At 52.0% G+C, this 19,659-nt stretch overlaps 1 protein-coding gene across 1 annotated transcript; it reads right to left on the bottom strand.

Annotated features, from left to right (window-relative positions):
• Positions 1 to 9,005: 9,005 nt before the first annotated feature.
• LOC148726048 (uncharacterized) lies at positions 9,006 to 13,609 on the bottom strand. Its single transcript, XM_088728839.1, has 3 exons — positions 13,186 to 13,609; positions 12,773 to 13,074; positions 9,006 to 12,532 (listed from the first exon to the last, which is right to left on the bottom strand). The coding sequence occupies exons 1-3, from the start codon at positions 13,221 to 13,223 to the stop codon at positions 9,930 to 9,932; spliced, it is 2,943 nt and encodes a 980-aa protein (XP_088584965.1). The 5' UTR covers positions 13,224 to 13,609; the 3' UTR covers positions 9,006 to 9,929.
• Between the last annotated feature and the right edge of the window lie 6,050 nt (positions 13,610 to 19,659).

Below are 19,659 nucleotides of genomic sequence, written 5' to 3'. Positions count from 1 at the left end.
GGGTACCACGGCGCGCAAAGCGCGCGTCTCAAACAATGGGCACGGCCGCGTGGCATGCCAGCAAAATCCGAGAAAATCCGCGCTGGTGGCATGTTGAGACCCCTGGCGAAGATCGGATACGTGGGCAGGGAAGCTGAAACTCACTGAGCTTGTAGACCAGTCGCATGAGTACCACGGCGCGCAAAGCGCGCGTCTCAAACAATGGGCACGGCCGCGTGGCATGCCCGCAAAATCCGAGAAAACGCGCGCTGGTGGCATGTTGAGACCCCTGGCAAAGATCGGATAGGTGGGCAGGGAAGCCGAAAGTCACTGAGCTTGTAGTCCAGTTGCATGGGTACCACGGCGTGCAAAGCGCGCGTCTCAAACAATGGGCACGGCCGCGTGGCATGCCTGCAAAATCCGAGAAAACGCGTGCTGGTGGCATGTTGAGACCCCTGGCAAAGTTCGGATACGTGGGCAGGGAAGCCAAAACTCACTGAGCTTGTAGACCAGTCGCATGGATACCACGGCGCGCAAAGCGCGCGTCTCAAACAATGGGCACGGCCGCGTGGCATGCCAGCAAAATCCGAGAAAATCCGCGCTGGTGGCATGTTGAGACCCCTGGCGAAGATCGGATACGTGGGCAGGGAAGCTAAAACTCACTGAGCTTGTAGACCAGTCGCATGGGTACCACGGCGCGCAAAGCGCGCGTCTCAAACAATGGGCACGGCCGCGTGGCATGCCCGCAAAATCCGAGAAAACGCGCGCTGGTGGCATGTTGAGACCCCTGGCAAAGATCGGATAGGTAAGCAGGGAAGCCGAAAGTCACTGAGCTTGTAGTCCAGTCGAATGGGTACCACGGCGTGCAAAGCGCGCGTCTCAAACAATGGGCACGGCCGCGTGGCATGCCTGCAAAATCCGAGAAAACGCGCGCTGGTGGCATGTTGAGACCCCTGGTAAAGATCGGATACGTTGGCAGGGAAGCCGAAACTCACTGAGCTTGTAGACTAGTCGCATGGGTACCACGGCGCGCAAAGCGCGCGTCTCAAACAATGGGCACGGCCGCGTGGCATGCCAGCAGAATCCGAGAAAACGCGCGCTGGTGGCATGTTCAGGCCCCTGGCAAAGATCCGATACGTGGGCAGGGAAGCTGAAACTCACTGAGCTTCTAGTCCAGTGACATGGCTATCACGGCGCGCAAAGCGCGCGTCTCAAACAAAAGGAAGGGTGGCGTGGCATGCCTCCAAAGTCCGAGAAAACGCGCGCTGGTGGCATGTTCAGGCCCCTGGCAAAGATCCGATACGTGGGCAGGGAAGCTGAAACTCACTGAGCTACTAGTCCAGTGGCATGGCTACCACGGCGCGCAAAGCGCGCGTCTCAAACAAAAGGCAGGGCGGCGTGGCATGCCTGCAAAGTCCGAGAAAAGGAGAGCTTGTGGCATGTTCAGGCCCCTGGCAAAGATCCGATACGTGTGCAGGGAAGCTGAAACTCACTGAGCTTGTAGTCCAGTCGCATGGCTACCACGGCGCGCAAAGCGCGCGTCTCAAACAAAAGGCAGGGCGGCGTGGCATGCCTGCAAAGTCCGAGAGAACGCGCGCTGGTGGCATGTTCAGGCCCCTGGCAAAGATCCGATACCTAGGCAGGGAAGCTAAAACTCACTGAGCTTGTAGTCCAGTAGCATGGCTACAACGGCGCGCAAAGCGCGCGTCTCAAACAAAAGGCAGGGCGGCGTGGCATGCCTGCAAAGTCCGAGAAAACGCGCGCTGGTGGCATGCTCAGGCCCCTGGCAAAGATCCGATACGTGGGCAGGGAAGCTAAAACTCACGGAGCTTGTAGTCCAGTCGCATGGCTAGCACGGCGCACAAAGCGCGCGTCTCAAACAAAAGGCACGGTGGCGTGGCATGCCTGCAAAGTCCGAGAAAACGCGCGCTGGTGGCATGTTCAGGCCGCTGGCAAAGATCGGATCCGTGGGCAGAGAAGCTGAAACTCACTGAGCTTGTAGACCAGTCGCATGGGTACCACGGCGCACAAAGCGCGCGTCTCAAACAAAAGGCACGGCGGCGTGGCATGCCTGCAAAATCCGAGAAAACGCGCGCTGGTGGCATGTTCAGGCCCCTGGCAAAGATCGGATCCGTGGGCAGAGAAACTGAAACTCACTGAGCTTGTAGACCAGTCGCATGGGTACCACGGCGCACAAAGCGCGCGTCTCAAACAAAAGGCAGGGCGGCGTGGCATGCCTGCAAAGTTGAAGAAAACGCGCGCTGGTGGCATGTTCAGGCCCCTGGCAAAGATGGGATCCGTGGGCAGAGAAGCTGAAACTCACTGAGCTTGTAGACCTGTCACATGGGTACCACGGCGCACAAAGCGCGCGTCTCAAACAAAAGGCACGGCCGCGTGGCATTTTGGTGGCGTTCTCATGCGTTGTGTGGAAGTGGCAGGCTTGAGTACAAGACTCACCGCCTTCTTTAGCACATGTGCCTTATAGTGCACAGCTTCTCACTCGAAGGCGTGCCACCACGGCTCCCGTGATTTGGCAGGAGATGCGCGCCTACCTCTTAACTCCCCTGGGACTATCTAGTGCACCCGTGAATCCGTTTTGGCCGCGTAGTGATGTGCTTCCTGGAAGTAGCAGGGGTGAGTACAAAGCTCCCTCCCTCCTCTTGCACAGCCTCTCACTCTCACGCATGCCACTCCGTCGCCCGTGATTTTTCGGAGCTTCGACTCTATTGCCGAGGTTCCCCTAGGTCTAGTGCACCTGGGATTTCATTTTGGTGGCGTAGTCATGCGTTTCGTGGAAGTGGCAGACGTGAGTACAAGGCTCACCCCCTTCTTTAGCACATGTACCTCATAGTGCACAGCCTCTCACTCGCAGGGGTGCCATAACGGCTCCTGTGACTTGCAGGAAGTGTGCGCGTACCCCCCAACTCCCCTGGGACTATCTAGTGCACGCGGGAGTCCATTTTAGCCGCGTGGTGATGTGTTTCGTGGAAGTGGCAGGCGTAAGTAAAAGGCTCACCCCTTCCTCTTGCACAGCCTCTCACTCTCACGCATGCCACTCCTTCACCCGTGATTTCCCGGAGTTGCGCGTCTATTGCCGAGGTTCCCCTGGGTCTAGTGCACCTGGGATTTCATTTTGGTGGCGTTGTCATGCGATTCATGGAAGTGGCAGGCGTGAGTACAAGGCCCACCGCCTTCTTTAGCACATGTGCCTCATACTGCACAGCCTCTGACTCGCAGGCGTGCCACTACGGCTCCCGTGATGTGCAGGAAGTGCGGGCCTAGTCCTCAATTTTCCTGGGACTATCTAGTGCACCCCGGAACAAGTTCTGGCCGCGTGGTGATGTGTTTTGTTGAAGTGGCAGGCGTGAGTACAAGACTCACCGTCTTCTTTAGCACATGTGCCTCACAGTGCACAGCCTCTCACTGGCAGGCGTTCCACTACGGCTCCCGTGATTTGGCAGGAGGTGCGCGCCTACTCTCTAACTCCCCTGGGACTATCTAGTGCACCCGGGAATTCGTTTTGGCCGCGTGGTGATGTGTTTCGTAGAAGTAGCAGGCGTGACTACAAGGCTTACCCCTTCCTCTTGCACAGCCTCTTAGTCTCACGCATGCCACTCCGTCGCCCGTGATTTCCTGGAGTTGCGCGTCTATTGCCGAGGTTTCCCTGGGTCTGTTGCACCTGGGATTTCATTTTGGTGGCGTTGTCATGCGTTTCGTGGAAGTGGCAGGCTTGAGTACTAGACTCACCGCCTTCTTTAGCACATTTGCCTCATAGTGCACAGCCTGTCACTCGCAGGCGTGCCACCATGGCGCCTGTGACTTGCAGGAGGTGCGCACCTACCCCCCAACTCCCCTGGGACTATCTAGTGCACGCGGGATTCCATTTTAGCCGCGTGGTGTTGTGTTTCGTGGAAGTAGTAGGCGTGAATACAAGGCTGACCTCTTCCTCTTGCACAGCCTCTCACTCTCACGCATGCCACTCCGTTGCTCGCGATTTCCCGGAGTTGCGCGTCTATTGCCGAGGCTCGCCTGGGTCTAGTGCACCTGGGATTCCGTTTTGGTGGCGTTGTCATGCGTTTCGTGGAAGTGGCAGGCGTAAGTACAAGGCTCACCGCCTTCTTTAGCACATGTGCCTCAAAGTGCACAACCTCTCACTCGCAGGCGTGCCACTACGGCTCCCGTGATTTGCAGGAAGTGCGGGCCTACTCCCCAACTCCCCTGGGACTATCTAGTGCACCCAGGAATAAGTTCTGGCCACGTGGTGATGTGTTTCGTGGAAGTGGCAGGCGTGAGTACAAGACTCACCGCCTTCTTTAGCACATGTGCCTCACAGTGTACAGCCTCTCACTGACAGGCGTGCCACTACAACTCCCGTGATTTGGCAGGAGGTGCGCGCCTACTCTCCGATTCCCCTGGGACTATCTAGTGCACCCAGGAATCCGTTTTGGCCGCGTGGTGATGTGTTTCCTGGAAGTAGCAGGGGTGAGTACAAGGCTTACCCCTTCCTCTTGCACAGCCTCTCACTCTCACGGATGCCACTCCGTCGCCCGTGATTTTTCGGAGCTTTGCTTGTATTGCCGAGGTTGCCCTAGGTCTAGTGCACGTGGGATTTCATTTTGGTGGCGTAGTCATGCGTTTCGTGGTAGTGGCAGGCGTGAGTACAAGGCTCACCGCTTTCTTTAGCACATGTGCCTCATAGTGCACAGCCTCTTACTCGCAGGCGTGCCACCACGGCTCCTGTGACTTGCAAGAAGTGTGCGCGTACCCCCTAACTCCCCTGGGACTATCTAATGCACGCGGGAATCCATTTTAGCCGCGTGGTGATGTGTTTCGTGGAAGTAGTAGGCGTGAGTACAAGGCTGACCCCTTCCCCTTGCCCAGCCTCTCACTCTCACGCATGCCACTCCGTCGCCCGTGATTTCCCGGAGCTGCGCGTCTATTGCCGAGGTTCCCCTTGGTCTAGTGCACCTGGGATTTCATTTTGGTGGCGTTGTCATGCGTTTCGTGGAAGTGGCAGGCGTGAGTACAAGGCTCACCGCCTTCTTTAGCACATTTGCCTCATAGTGCACAGCCTCTCACTCGCAGGCGTGCCACTACGGCTCCCGTGATTTGGCAGGAGGTGCGCGCCTACTCTCCAACTCCCCTGGGACTATCTAGTGCAACCGGGAATCCATTTTGGCCACGTGGTGATGTGTTTCGTGGAAGTAGCAGGCGTGAGTACAAGGCTCACCCCTTCCTCTTGCACTGCCTCTCACTCTCACGCATGCCACTCCGTCGCCCGTGATTTTTCAAAGCTTCGCGTCTATTGTTGAGTTTCCCCTAGGTCTAGTGCACCTGGTATTTTATTTTGGTGGCGTAGTCATGCGTTTCGTGGAAGTGGCAGGCGTGAGTACAAGGCTCACCGCCTTTTTTAGCACATGTGCCTCATAGTCCACAGCCTCTCACTCGCAGGCGTGCCACCACGGCTCCCGTGACTTGCAGGAGGTGTGCGCCTACCCCCCAACTCCCCTGGGACTATCTAGTGCACGCGGGAATCCATTTTAGCCGCGTGGTGATGTGTTTCGTGGAAGTAGCAGGCGTGAGTACAAGGCTCACCCCTTCCTCTTGCCCAGCCTCTCACTCTCACGCATGCCACTCCGTCGCCCGTGATTTCCCGGAGTTGCGCGTCTATCGCCGAGGTTCCCCTGGGTCTAGTGCACCTGGGATTTCATTTTGGTGGCGTTGTCATGCGTTTCGTGGAAGTAGCAGGCGTGAGTACAAGGTTTACCCCTTCCTCTTATACAGTTTCTAACTCTCACGCATGCCACTCCGTCGCTTGTGACTTCCCGGAGTTGCGCGTCTATTGCCGAGGTTCCCCTGGGTCTAGTGCACCTGGGATTTCATTTTTGTGGCGTTGTCATGCGTTTCGTAGAAGTGGCAGGCGTGACTACAGGGCTCACCGCCTTCTTTAGCACATGTGCCTGATAGTGCACAGCCTCTCACTCCCAGGCGTGCCACTACGGCTTCCGTGATTTGCAGGACGTGCGGGCCTACTCCCCAATTCCCCTGGGACTATCTAGTGCACCCGGCAACAACCTCTGGCCGCGTGGTGATGTGTTTCGTGGAAGTGGCAGGCGTGAGTACAAGACTCACAACCTTCTTTAGCACATGTGCCTTAAAGTGCACAGCCTCTCACTGGCAGGGGTGCCACTTCGGCTGCCGTGATTTGGCAGAAGGTGCGCGCCTACTCTCCAATTCCCCTGGGACTATCTAGTGCACCCGTGAATCCGTTTTGGCCGCGTGGTAATGTGTTTCGTGGAAGTAGCAGGCGTGAGTACAAGGCTCACCCCTTCCTCTTGCACAGCCTGTAACTCTCACGCATGCCACTCCGTCGCCCGTGATTTCCCGGAGTTGCGCGTCTATTGTCGAGGTTCCCCTGGGTCTAGTGCACCTGGGATTTCATTTTGGTGGCGTTCTCATGCGTTTCGTGGAAGTGGCAGGCGTAAGTACAAGGCTCACCTCCTTCTTTAGCACATGTGCCTCATAGTGCATAGCCTCTCACTTGCAGGCGTGCCACCACGGCTCCCGTGACTTGCAGGAGGTGCGCGCCTATCCCCCAACTCCCCTGGGACTATCTAGTGCACGCGGGAATCCATTTTAATCGCGTGGTGATGTGTTTCGTGGAAGTGGCAGGCGTGAGTACAAGGCTCACCGCCTTCTTTTGGACATGTGCCTCACAGTGCACAGCCTCTCACTGGCAGGCGTGCCACTACGGCTCCCGTGATTTAGCAAGAGGTGCGCGCCTACTTTCCAAGTCCCCTGGGACTATCTAGTGCACCCGGGAATCCGTTTTGGCCGCGTGGTGATGTGTTTCGTGGAAGTAGCAGGCGTGAGTACAAGGCTCACCCCTTCCTCTTGCACAGCCTCCTGGTCTCACGCATGCCACTCCGTCGCCCGTGATTTCCCGGAGTTGCGCGTCTATTGCCGAGGTTCCCCTGGGTCTAGTGCACCTGGGATTTCATTTTGGACGCGTTGTTATGCGTTTCGTGGAAGTGGCAGGCCTGAGTACAAGGCTCACCGCCTTCTTTAGCACATGTGCCTTAGAGTGCACAGCCTCTCACTCGGAGGCGTGCCACCAAGCCTCCCGTGACTTGCAGAAGGTGCGCGCTTATCCCCCAACTCCCCTGGGACTATCTAGTGCACGCGGGAATCCATTTTAGCAGCGTGGTGATGTGTTTAGTGGAAGTGGCAGGCGTGAGTACAAGACCCACCGCCTTCTTTAGCACATGTGCCTCACAGTGCACAGCCTCTCACTGGCAGGCGTGCCACTACGGCTCACGTGATTTGCAGGAGGTGCGCGCCTACTCTCCAACTCCCTTGGGAATATCTAGTGCACCCGGGAATCCGTTTTGGCCGCGTGGTGATGTGTTTCGTGGAAGTAGCAGGCGTGAGTACAAGGCTCACCCCTTCCTCTTGCACAGCCTCCCAGTCTCACGCATGCCACTCCGTCGCCCGTGATTTCGCGGAGTTGCGCGTCTATTGCCGAGGTTCCCCTGGGTCTAGTGCACCTGGGATTATATTTTGGAGGCGTTGTCATGCGTTTCGTGGAAGTGGCAGGCGTGAGTACAAGGCTCACCGCCTTCTTTAGCACTTGTGCCTCATAGTGCACAGCCTCTCACTCGGAGGCGTGCCACCAAGCCTCCCGTGACTTGCAGAAGGTGCGCGCCTATCCCCCAACTCCCCTGGGACTGTCTAGAGCACGCGGGAATCCATTTTAGCCGCGTGGCGATGTGTTTCGTGGAAGTGGCAGGCGTGAGTACAAGACTCACCGCCTTCCTTAGCACATGTGCCTCACAGTGCACAGCCTTTCACTGGCAGGCGTGCCACTACGGCTCCCGTGATTTGGCAGGAGGTGCGCGCCTACTCTCCAACTCCCCTGGGACTATCTAGTGCACCCGGAAATCCGTTTTGGCCGCGTGGTGATGTGTTTCGTGGAAGTAGCAGGCGTGAGTACAAGGCTCACCCCTTCCTCTTGCACAGCCTCCCACTCTCACGCACACGATGGTCGGTAACTAAGGAGTTTTCTCCCGTTTGTGCGGGCTCATCTATTGACAGCGGTTTACCCCCAGTACCTGTCTTGAAAAACACACGTAAAAAATATGGCGGACCAAGGGGAGCTTGTGCAATTAGATTTAAGGGCTAAAAACGATAGATCGGAGCGAGAAGACCTATTTTGGAACACCAGTACTGTAGAAATGAAATTTTCCGTGGAAAAAGTATGGATAAAGTCCTTGAGAAAGGCTAAAAACAAGCCAAACTATGGAATGGGGGAGATGGATTCTCTTCACGAGGAGGTGTGTGGAAATAAACTCGAACTTTCTGGACCTCTCGTCGATTCATATTTGCGGGAATTAGGGGAAAGCTTGAAGCACAAGCAAACTCACTCAAAGGCAACTGGGCTCACCAATCCAACAACTCTTTTTATCCCTTGGATGGTATTCAGACACATCATGACTCTTGCTCGAGGATATGGCTGTGAAGTTGATTTATCAGGGAAAGGGAAGAAAGTGGAAATTTTGATTAAAAAGCAGGCCTCCGCCAGAAAAATATTTTGTCCTTCTCGATTCTCTGGGCAAAACTATTTACACAAGAGGAAATTCAAAAAGCAGACAGACGGGAAATATCACTATGCAGGGCGATCTTCTGTAGTTGTTACAAAGAATACTCCCATTACACTACGCTACAATATCACAACAAATCGTTTGACCCTTTCTGCTTTTATTCAAAGGTACAACGAGGAGGATTTTGCTATTGATAATCAAATACAAAAACTTATGAACATTGAATAGGTCTGCATTTTTTTTCAGCAAATTAAATCTTGTTTATTTCGCTTGTATTACGTTGTGAAGTAATAATATTGTTTTGGTTCTTTGGTTCAATCTTAATTTTACTTAGTCTTGTGGTATGGTAATGTATGGTAACGAGTTTTGGACGAAAGGAAGATAAAATTGAAAGCAAGGACAAAATTGAACCACAACATGTATTGATCACTGGTTTATGTCACTAATTTATTAGGCTTGTAAGTTCAAATATCTATTCAAATTTCTTAATAAAAAGAAAGAAAAAAAAAACCTAATGATGGTGATAGATACTATAAAATTGTCAGTATTTTATCAAAATTGCCAGTACATTAGCAAGAGAAAAGGTTAAGGGAATTAAAAAAATCCCCTTAGGGAAAATGCTTTGATATTTCACCAATTTCACTCAGTTACAACTAAGGAAATGTATGGATATCAGTGAGGAGAATTTGCATGTGGATATTGAGACTTAGAGGGTTTAAATAACTAGAGTGGCATGAAGTAGCACTGTCAGGAGAGCAAAATCAGGCTGTTCTTGATGCTTTAGAAAACGCTGTTGGTTTTGTATTGTGTTGTAAGGGTGGGTAATGTTCAGTATCTTTTCAATATTTTGTATGGGATTATTTCTTAATGCACTTATTATCAGCAACACCAGGAAATGACTTCTTTGTTAAGTGCCTTAAATCAATAATATTACTTTTTTTGTTCACAAAGGTAACATTTGGGGCCCTGTGACTCATGTCACTATTGACACTTTCAAGAAAGTACATACATGAATATCATATTAAGACTAGAGCTGCAAAATCATGATCTTATGAAACATATTTTTTCCAAATTTGATACTTAATTACAGCAGTTGTGTTGAGATGGACAGATCCAGCTTTAATTTTTTCCCGGAACTCATCAATTCACTTTATTTAAGCTCCTATGTTAGAGTTGTCACATATATACATACACTATTTTTATAAAATTTGGATCAATGACATAATATTCATTATAATAATGAAAACAATAATATGAATGATTTAGAACTAGGCTTTGTGATTTTCTCCTTGAAGTCCCCTCATTTTTTTTTTTTGTTCTAAAAAGGGACATTTATGGAATGATGAATGTCTAACTAACTTCTGCTGCAAGAAGCCCTTCCAATCTTCTAATAAGATGAGCTTTATCCCCAGTTAACGATGCTCCTCTTACACGTAGTTCTTCTTTCAGTTCCTTGACATTCATCATTTGAGGGTTAATCTTACTAGATGGCCTAGCCAGTTGTTCTCTTGACGAGTGTGCAACCTTTTGATGAGACTCAAGGAGGACCACATCTGGGAATCTCATTTCACATGTTTCACACCTGATTGGCTTAAAGATAGCTATAAGGTTTTCATCTAACTTCATTTCTTGGGCACACCTTACAATATCTTTAGACTCCTCACAAAATGAACAAAGGGAAGCTTCATCTCGTGATCGTCCACACTCACAGAAGTTAAGGGTATCCTTGCAGTGAGGTGGAAGTCGAGACTCAAAGTGGGATATGTAGGTAGACGGCACAGGCTGATGTTCAGGCAAATAAAATGCCCTGACATAATTAGTGCGCATTAGCTGCCACCACTTACCTACATTGCTTGTTGAGCGAGACCTATTGGTTAAATTTAGGTCCTGCTTCACACCTGAATGCTTTGATTCCTTTGCCTGCAAAGAAATAATACCATAACCAACCTTGTACTGTCTGTAGAGCAATTCTGTATGGTAGGGTATGGCATAGCCAATTGTCCAAACTGTTAAGTTAACAGCATCTGGGAAGAAGAGAGAGATAAGGTTGAAGTACATGGTGCAAGAGTGCTTTAGTTGATTCATTCCAACTGAATTTGCCTCAACCTTGCTGAAGAGCATCCCAGAGTCTCGGAGATACTGAGCTGCTTTACCAAGGGCCAGGCGCTTAACCCTCTGAGGACCAGACTCATCATTCGTGCGGAGGGCATCAATTAATCTAAATGAATACCTGGCTAATGAAACAGCTTGTTCACCTATCAACCTTGTAGCGATATTGTTGCTCCTTTTGTCTTTGTCATTGTAGTGTTCCCTAATCTTTCTTGAAAGAAATGCTAACTGACAGCCTTTCCTATCTGAATTACCTCTGACACTGCCACTTGCTGCAGTACTACCTATTGCTTGCTGAAATACCTTATGTTGCTCTCTAACTAGTTCTGACTGCCTAACTCTATCTCCAGCACCCTCGGGGTAACTTGACAATATAGATGAAGCTGTTTTTCTCTCCCGAGGACTATCCTGAACGTGTAAAGGTGAACTCAGAACCTCTAAAAAGTCCTCAATCAAATCTCTTTGTAAAGCTTCACGGTAGATAACATTTAGCAGATGCTGCCAAGCATTAATCTCACTATGCACTGGCTCTGGTCTTTGACGATCTGCAAACTCACCAATCCTGGGATAAACAACTTGTCTAATTCCATTCTCTGCCATGAAAGATAATTCTTTTTCATGCTTCTTGGCTTGACTAAGAGACTTGCTTAGTGAATCTCGATACTGGTTTAGTTTTAAAAGATCTGCTTTCCTCTTCTCCATGGAGGGTGGTTTCCAGGTATCTGAGAATGAATGTCCTATACATGCCCCCATAGTACCCAAACTACCTTTGTGAACAAATGCATAAGGGGAAGGGTAAGTAGCAGCCTGATTTAACTCGCCATTAGCCCAACTTTGCCAAGACTGATCAGCACTAGGTTGAAACTCTAAGGTACACTGCTCACCACAAATAGTTAACACATTACCCTCTAGCATTAACATTTCCTCTGTGTGTTGTTTCCAAAGGTCTTCCATTACCCTGTCTTTTTCATTTACACTTAGGCAATGCAAAAGATATTGAAAATCCCTACTCCTAACATGATCCCCAAAATTCCAAACAGTTAATGACCCAATAGACATACTCAGATCACTAGTTTCTGGGGCACCATCATCAGAAAACTGTACAATAAAATGATTGGTATTTTCATTAAACCAGATGAGCTGGTTCCTCAAATAAGGTAAACGCAAATGCAAATCAAGTATCATGAAAACTAAACCAGTGACAGTTCTAGATACACCAGAGTAATTGGGAATTGCACATACATGCCCTATATCTAAACTCTTTACAAACTTGTCTATTTTCTCATCTGATGCTATACGAGGAATAGTAACATTCACACCTGCACACTTAACATTCCTGGGTAACCAAACATCTTCTTCAGCATTAAACACAGAACTTTGGGTTTTACAGATTAGTTGAAACTTTCTCCTAGACAAAAATGCTTGATACTTTATAGAAACAGCCTGCTTTAAGGCTTCTTCACTGGTTCCATACTCTTTCATTGCCTTCCCAAACACACCCTGTAAAAACCGACCCCTTTTATAACAAGTTATTAATTTTTCCATGATCTCTTTTTTTGCACATGATGCAATAAAATCCCAAGCACCATAAATTGCACCCTGCTCCCCACCATGAATAAATTCTAGGATATTCCTAGTTTCCTGTCGCCGTCTATATCGTGTGCTTGATTTAGGGTTGTTAACCATTTCAAATGTAGTTGCACTACTCTTTCTACGTGCCTTGGCATGATGCCTTTGTTCCAAAAGTGTCTTAACTTTCTCATACTCTTTCACAATACTGTCTAACCTCCCCTCCAGCTCTCTAAGCTCCTCCTCAATCGCCTCCTTCCGCCTTTCTACTTCCTCTAAAACATAGAAAATAAAACTATGTAAGCTTATGTTTGTCGCATATGATAATGAGCTTACTTAACTTATATGACACAATATTTTAAGCCACCAAGCGGAAATGTCTGCTATAAGAATACATGTGGATCGACAATAGAAAGGGATGCTGATATACATGTTTATTGAGTGGAGGCACAAACAGATGTTTAAGGATGTATGCACTGATGTATCTAAATTTAGAACACGAAGTCAAATTCAACCTGATTCAAGTCTTGTTGCATTAGCTCGCTCTTCTACTTCATGTATCTTTCTCTCCTTCTCTATTAGTTCTGATTCTCTAGCATGAACACTAGCCTCCCTTTCCTCTACACGAATTTTCTTCCGATCACAATCATTTGTGATAGCTTCAGCAGCATCTCTAGCTTCTCTCTTGATCGCATTTCCCACCTGTATCGGAGAACGGTTCCAAAATGGGTTCACAACCGCTCTCTTCGAATCGCACCTGCCAGAGTGATAATTGCTTTTACTGCACTTTCTGCTCTTCGAGCACAGTTTATCGACTCTAGAACAAACAGAAACAGTTTTGGTATAAAAAGGATTATGTCGCGAATTTCAAAATGGCGGACGGTGAAAACTGTTTTTCAAAATGGGGGTTTAAACTCGTTCTACATACCTGCTTTCCTCTTCTTCTTCGCCACATTTCGACGCCATTACGTCAATTTACATTCTGAGTTTACGATGCCAAGGGTTTGTGGGATATATTGCATAATAATAAGCAAAATCTCTCTCAGACAGGGGTCCCACAGGCTTTTTCGTGTTCGTGTGAACCGAATAGAGAGAATATACATAAAGTTTTAAACTCAAATCTTTATTTTTGTCATGACAATACTTCAGAGGTAGTTATAATACAGATTCATGACTGTATGTGCTCTGTAAAACCACCCCTAAAGGTTTTTTTAGCTTTTTAGTGAGTGGGATATACCAGCCTATATTTCGAGTACAAAAAGCCGGAACACACCTCCCTTGCAGTTTTCGGAAAATTAAAGTATTATAATGTATGCATACGTGTTATCAAAGGCAATGGGCATGAAATGAGCGCACTCTACACGCAGCGATTTATGTACATAATTTACATCTTATTAAGTCTGGAGAAGCCATCGCCGAAATGACGCATGATCACGTGATCAAAGTAGCGTCCTGGAGAAAAATTCCCTAGCAACCGACCATCGTGGCATGCCACTCCGTCGCCCGCGATTTCCCGGAATTGCGCGTCTATTGCCGAGGTTCCCCTGGGTCTAGTGCACCTTGGATTTCATTTTGGAGGCGTTGTCATGCGTTTCGTGGAAGTGGCAGGCGTGAGTAAAAGGCTCACCGCCTTCTTTAGGACATGTGCCTTACAGTGCACAGCCTCTCACTGGCAGGCGTGCAACTACGGCTCCCGTGATTTGGCAAGAGGTGCGCGCCTACTCTCCAAGTCCCCTGGGACTATCTTGTATACCCGGAAATCCGTTTTGGCCGCGTGGTGATGTGTTTCGTGGAAGTAGCAGGCGTGAGTACAAGGCTCACCCCTTCCTCTTGCACAACCTCCCACTCTCACGCATGCCACTCCGTCGCCCGAGATTTTCCGGAGCTGCACGTCCCTTGCCGAGGTTCCCCTGGGTCTAGTGCACCTCTGATTTCATTTTGGAGGCGTTGTCATGGGTTTGATGGAAGTGGCAGGCGTGAGTACAAGGATCACCGCCTTCTTTAGCACATGTGCCTCATAGTGCACAGACTCTCACTCGGAGGCGTGCCACCACAGCTCGCGTGACTTGCAGGAGGTGCGCGCCTACCCCCCAACTCCCCTGGGACTACCTAGTGCACGCGGGAATCCATTTTAGCCGCGTGGTGATGTGTTTTGTGGAAGTGGCAGGCGTGAGTACAAGACTCACCGCCTTCTTTAGCACATGTGCCTCAAAGTGCACAGCCTCTCACTGGCAGGCGTGCCACTACGGCTCACGTAATTTGGCAGGAGGTGCGCGCCTACTCTCCAACTCCCCTGGGACTATCTAGTGCACCCGGGAATCCGTTTTGGCCGCTTGGTGATGTGTTTCGTGGAAGTAGCAGGCGTGAGTACAAGACTCACCTTTTCCTCTTGCACAGCCTCCCACTCTCACGCAAGCCACTCCGTCGCCCGTGATTTCCCGGAGTTGCACGTCTATTGCCGAGGTTCCCCTGGGTCTAGTGCACCTGGGATTTCATTTTGGAGGCGTTGTCATGCGTTTCGTGGAAGTGGCAAGCGTGACTACAAGGCTCACCGCCTTCTTTAGCACATGTGCCTCATAGTGCACTCCCTCTCCCTCGGAGGCGTGCCACCACGCCTCCCGTGACTTGCAGGAGGTGCGCGGCTATCCCCCAACTCCCCTGGGACTGTCTAGAGCACGCGGGAATCCATTTTAGCCGCGTGGCGATGTGTTTCGTGGAAGTGGCAGGCGTGAACACAAGACTCACCGCCTTCTTTAGCACATGTGCCTCACAGTGCAAAGCCTCTCACTAGCAGGCGTCCCACTACGGCTCCCGTGATTTGGCAGGAGGTGCGCGCCTACTCTCCAACTCCCCTGGGACTATCTAGTGCACCCGGGAATCCGTTTTGGCCGCGTGGTGATGTGTTTCGTGGAAGTAGCAGGCGCGAGTACAAGGCTCACTCCTTCCTCTTGCACAGCCTCCCACTCTCGCGCATGTTACTCCGTCGCCCGTGATTTCCTGGAGTAGCACGTCTATTGCCGAGGTTCCCCTGGGTCTAGTGCACCTGGGATTTCATTTTGGAGGCGTTGTCATGGGTTTCGTGGAAGTGGCAGGCGTGAGTACAAGGCTCACCGCCTTCTTTAGCACATGTGCCTCATAGTGCACAGACTCTCACTCGGAGGCGTGCGAGCACGGCTCCCGTGACTTGCAGGAGGTGCGCGCCTACCCCCCAACTCCCCTGGGACTATCTAGTGCACGCGCGAATCCCTTTTAGCCGGGTACTGATGTGTTTCGTGGAAGTGGCAGGCTTGAGTACAAGACTCACCGCTTTCTTTAGCACATGTGCCTCACAGTGCACAGCCTCTCACTGGCAGGCGTGCCACTACGGCTCCCGTGATTTGGCAGGAGGTGCGCGCCTACTCTCCAACTCCCTTGGGACTATCTAGTGCACCCGGGAATCCGTTTTGGCTGCGTGGTGATGTGTTTCGTGGAAGTAGCAGGCGTGAGTACAAGGCTCACCCCTTCCTCTTGCAAAGCCTCCCACTCTCCCGCATGCCACTCCGTCGCCCGTGATTTCGCGGAGTTGCGCGTCTATTGCCGAGGTTTCCCTGGGTCTAGTGCACCTGGGATTTCATTTTGGAGGCGTTGTCATGCGTTTCGTGGAAGTGGCAGGCGTGAATACAAGGCTAACCGCCTTCTTAGAGGACATGTGCCTCACAGTGCACAGCCTCTCACTGGCAGGCGTGCCACTACGGCTCCCGTGATTTGGCAAGAGGTGCGCGCCTACTCTCCAAGTCCCCTGGGACTATCTTGTGCACCCGGAAATCCGTTTTGGCCGCGTGGTGATGTGTTTCGTGGAAGTAGCAGGCGTGAGTACAAGGCTCACCCCTTCCTCTTGCACAGCCTCCCACTCTCACGCATGGCACTCCGTCGCCCGCGATTTTCCGGAGTTGTGCGTCCCTTGCCGAGGTTCCCCTGGGTCTAGTGCACCTCGTATTTCATTTTGGAGGCGTTGTCATGGGTTTCTTGGAAGTGGCAGGCGTGAGTACAAGGCTCACCGCCTTCTTTAGCACATGTGCCTCATAGTGCACAGACTCTCACTCGGAGGCGTGCCACCACGGCTCCCGTGACTTGCAGGAGGTGCGCGCCTACCCCCCATCTCCCCTGGGACTACCTAGTGCACGCGGGAATCCATTTTAGCCGCGTGGTGATGTGTTTCATGGAAGTGGCAGGCGTGAGTACAAGACGCGCCGCCTTCTTTAGCACATGTGCCTGATAGTGCACAGCCTCTCACTGGCAGGCGTGCCACTACGGCTCACGTGGTTTGGCAGGAGGTGCGCGCCTACTCTCCAACTCCCTTGGGACAATCTAGTGCACCCGGGAATCCGTTTTGGCCGCGTGGTGATGTGTTTCGTGGAAGTAGCAGGCGTGAGTACAAGGCTCACCCCTTCCTCTTGCACAGCCTCCCCCTCTCACGCATGCCACTCCAACGCCCGTGATTTCCCGGAGTTGCGCGTCTATTGCCGAGGTTGCCCTGGGTCTAGTGCACCTGGGATTTCATTTTGGAGGCGTTGTCATGCGTTTCGTGGAAGTGGCAGGCGTGACTACAAGGCTCACCGCCTTCTTTAGCACATGTGCCTCATAGTGCACAGCCTCTCACTCGAAGGCGTGCCACCACGCCTCCCGTGACTTGCAGAAGGTGCGCGCCTATCCCCCAACTCACCTGGGACTGTCTAGAGCACGCGGGAATCCATTTTAGCCGCGTGGCGATGTGTTTCGTGGAAGTGGCAGGCGTGAGTACAAGACTCACCGCCTTCCTTAGCACATGTGCCTGACAGTGCACAGCCTTTCACTGGCAGGCGTGCCACTACGGCTCCCGTGATTTGGTAGGAGGTGCGCGCCTACCCTCCAACTCCCCTGGGACTATCTAGTGCACCCGGGAATCCGTTTTGGCCGCGTGGTGATGTGTTTCGTGGAAGTAGCAGGCGTGAGTACAAGGCTCACCCCTTCTTTTTTCACAGCCTTCCAGTCTTACGCATGCCACTCCGTCGCCCGTGATTTCCCGGAGTTGCGCGTCTATTGCCGAGGTTCCCCTGGGTCTAGTGCACCTGGGATTTTATTTTGGAGGCGTTGTCATGCGTTTCGTGGAAGTGGCAGGCGTGAGTACAAGGCTCACTGCCATCTTTAGGACAGGTGCCTCACAGTGCACAGCCTCTCACTGGCAGGCGTGCCACTACGGCTCCCGTGATTTGGCAGGAGGTGCGCGCCTACTATCCAACTCCCCTGGGACTATCTAGTGCACCCGGGAATCCGTTTTGGCCGCTTGGTGATGTGTTTCGTGGAAGTAGGAGGCGTGAGTACAAGACCCACCCCTTCCTCTTGCACAGCCTCCCACTCTCACGCCTGCCACTCCGTCGCCCGTGATTTCCTGGAGTTGCACGTCTATTGCCTCATAGTGCACAGCCTCTCACTCGGAGGCGTGCCCCCAAGCCTCCCGTGACTTGCAGGAGGTGCGCGCCTATCCCCCAACTCACCTGGGACTGTCTCGAGCACGCGGGAATCCATTTTAGCCGCGTGGCGATGTGTTTCGTGGAAGTGGCAGGCGTGAGTACAAGACTCACCGCCTTCTTTAGCACATGTGCCTCACAGTGCACAGCCTCTCACTAGCAGGCGTGCACCTGGGCTTTCATTTTGGAGGCGTTGTCATGCGTTTCGTGGAAGTGGAAGGCCTGAGTACAAGGCTCACCGCCTTCTTTAGCAAATGTGCCTCATAGTGCACAGCCTCTCACTCGGAGGCGTGCCACCACGGCTCCCGTGACTTGCAGGACAAGCGCGTCTACCCCCCAACTTCCGTGGGACTATCTAGTGCACGCGGGAATCCATTTTAACAGCGTGGTGATGTGTTTCGTGGAAGTGGCAGGCGTGAGTACAAGACTCACCGCCTTCTTTAGCACATGTGCCTCACAGTGCAGAGCTTCTCACTGGCAGGCGTGCCACTACGGCTCCCGTGATTTGGCAGGAGGTGCGCGCCTACTTTCCAACTCCCTTGGGACTATCTAGTGCACCCGGGAATCCGTTTTAGCCGCGTGGTGATGTGTTTCGTGGAAGTAGCAGGCGTGAATACAACGCTCACCCCATCCTCTTGCACAGCCTCCCACTCTTACGCATGCCACTCTGTCGCCCGTGATTTCCCGGAGTTGCGCGTCTATTGCCGAGGTTCCCCTGGGTCTAGTGCTCCTGGGATTTCATTTTGGAGGCGTTGTCATGCGTTTCGTGGAAGTGGCAGGCGTGAGGACAGGGCTCACCGCCTTCTTTAGGACAGGCGCCTCACAGTGCACAGCCTCTCACTTGGAGGCCTGCCACCACGCCTCCCGTGACTTGCAGAAGGTGCTCGCCTATCATCAAACTCACCTGGGACTGTCTAGAGCACGCGGGAATCCATTTTAGCCGCGTGGCGATGTGTTTCGTGAAAGTGGCAGGCGTGAGTACAAGACTCACCGCCTTCCTTAGGACATGTGCCTCACAGTGCACAGCCTTTCACTGGCAGGCGTGCGACTACGGCTCCCGTGATTTAGCAGGAGGTGCGCGCCTACTCTCAAACTCCCCTGGGACTATCTAGTTCACCCGGAAATCCGTTTTGGCCGCTTGGTGATGTGTTTCGTGGAAGTAGCAGGCGTGAGTACAAGACCCATTCCTTCCTCTTGCACAGTCTCCCACTGTCACGCATGCCACTCCGTCGCCCGTGATTTTCCGGAGTTGCGCGTCTATTGCCAAGGTTCCCCTGGGTCTAGTGCACCTGGGAGTTCATTTTGGAGGCGTTGTCATGCGTTTCGTGGAAGTGGCAGGCGTGAGTACAAGGCTCACCGCCTTCTTTAGCACATGTGCCTCATAGTGCAAAGCCTCTCACTAGGAGGCGTGCCACCACGCCTCCTGTGACTTGCAGGAGGTGCGCGCTTATCCCCAAACTCCCCTGGGACTGTCTAGAGCACGCGGGAATCCATTTTAGCCGCGTGGCGATGTGTTTCGTGAAAGTGGCAGGCGTGAGTACAAGACTCACCGCCTTCCTTAGGACATGTGCCTCACAGTGCACAGCCTCTCACTGGCAGGCGTGCAACTACGGCTCACGTGATTTGGCAGGAGGTGCGCGCCTACTCTCCAACTCCCTTGGGACTATCTAGTGCACCCGGGAATCCGTTTGGCCGCGTGGTAATGTGTTTCGTGGAAGGAGCAGGCGTGAGTACAAGGCTCACCCCTTTCTCTTGCACAGCCTCCCAGTCTTACGCATGCCACTCCGTCGCCCGTGATTTCCCGGAGTTGCGCGTCTATTGCCGAGGTTACCCTGGGTCTAGTGCACCTGGGATTTCATTTTGGAGGCGTTGTCATGCGTTTCGTGGAAGTGGCAGTCGTGAGTACAAGGCTCACC

The sequence above is a fragment of the Stylophora pistillata genome, chromosome 7 (genome assembly GCF_964205215.1).
Source record: "Stylophora pistillata chromosome 7, jaStyPist1.2, whole genome shotgun sequence".
Lineage (NCBI taxonomy): Eukaryota > Metazoa > Cnidaria > Anthozoa > Scleractinia > Pocilloporidae > Stylophora > Stylophora pistillata.
Note: the sequence above shows the minus strand (reverse complement) of the source record. Positions and strands in the feature narration are given on the sequence as shown.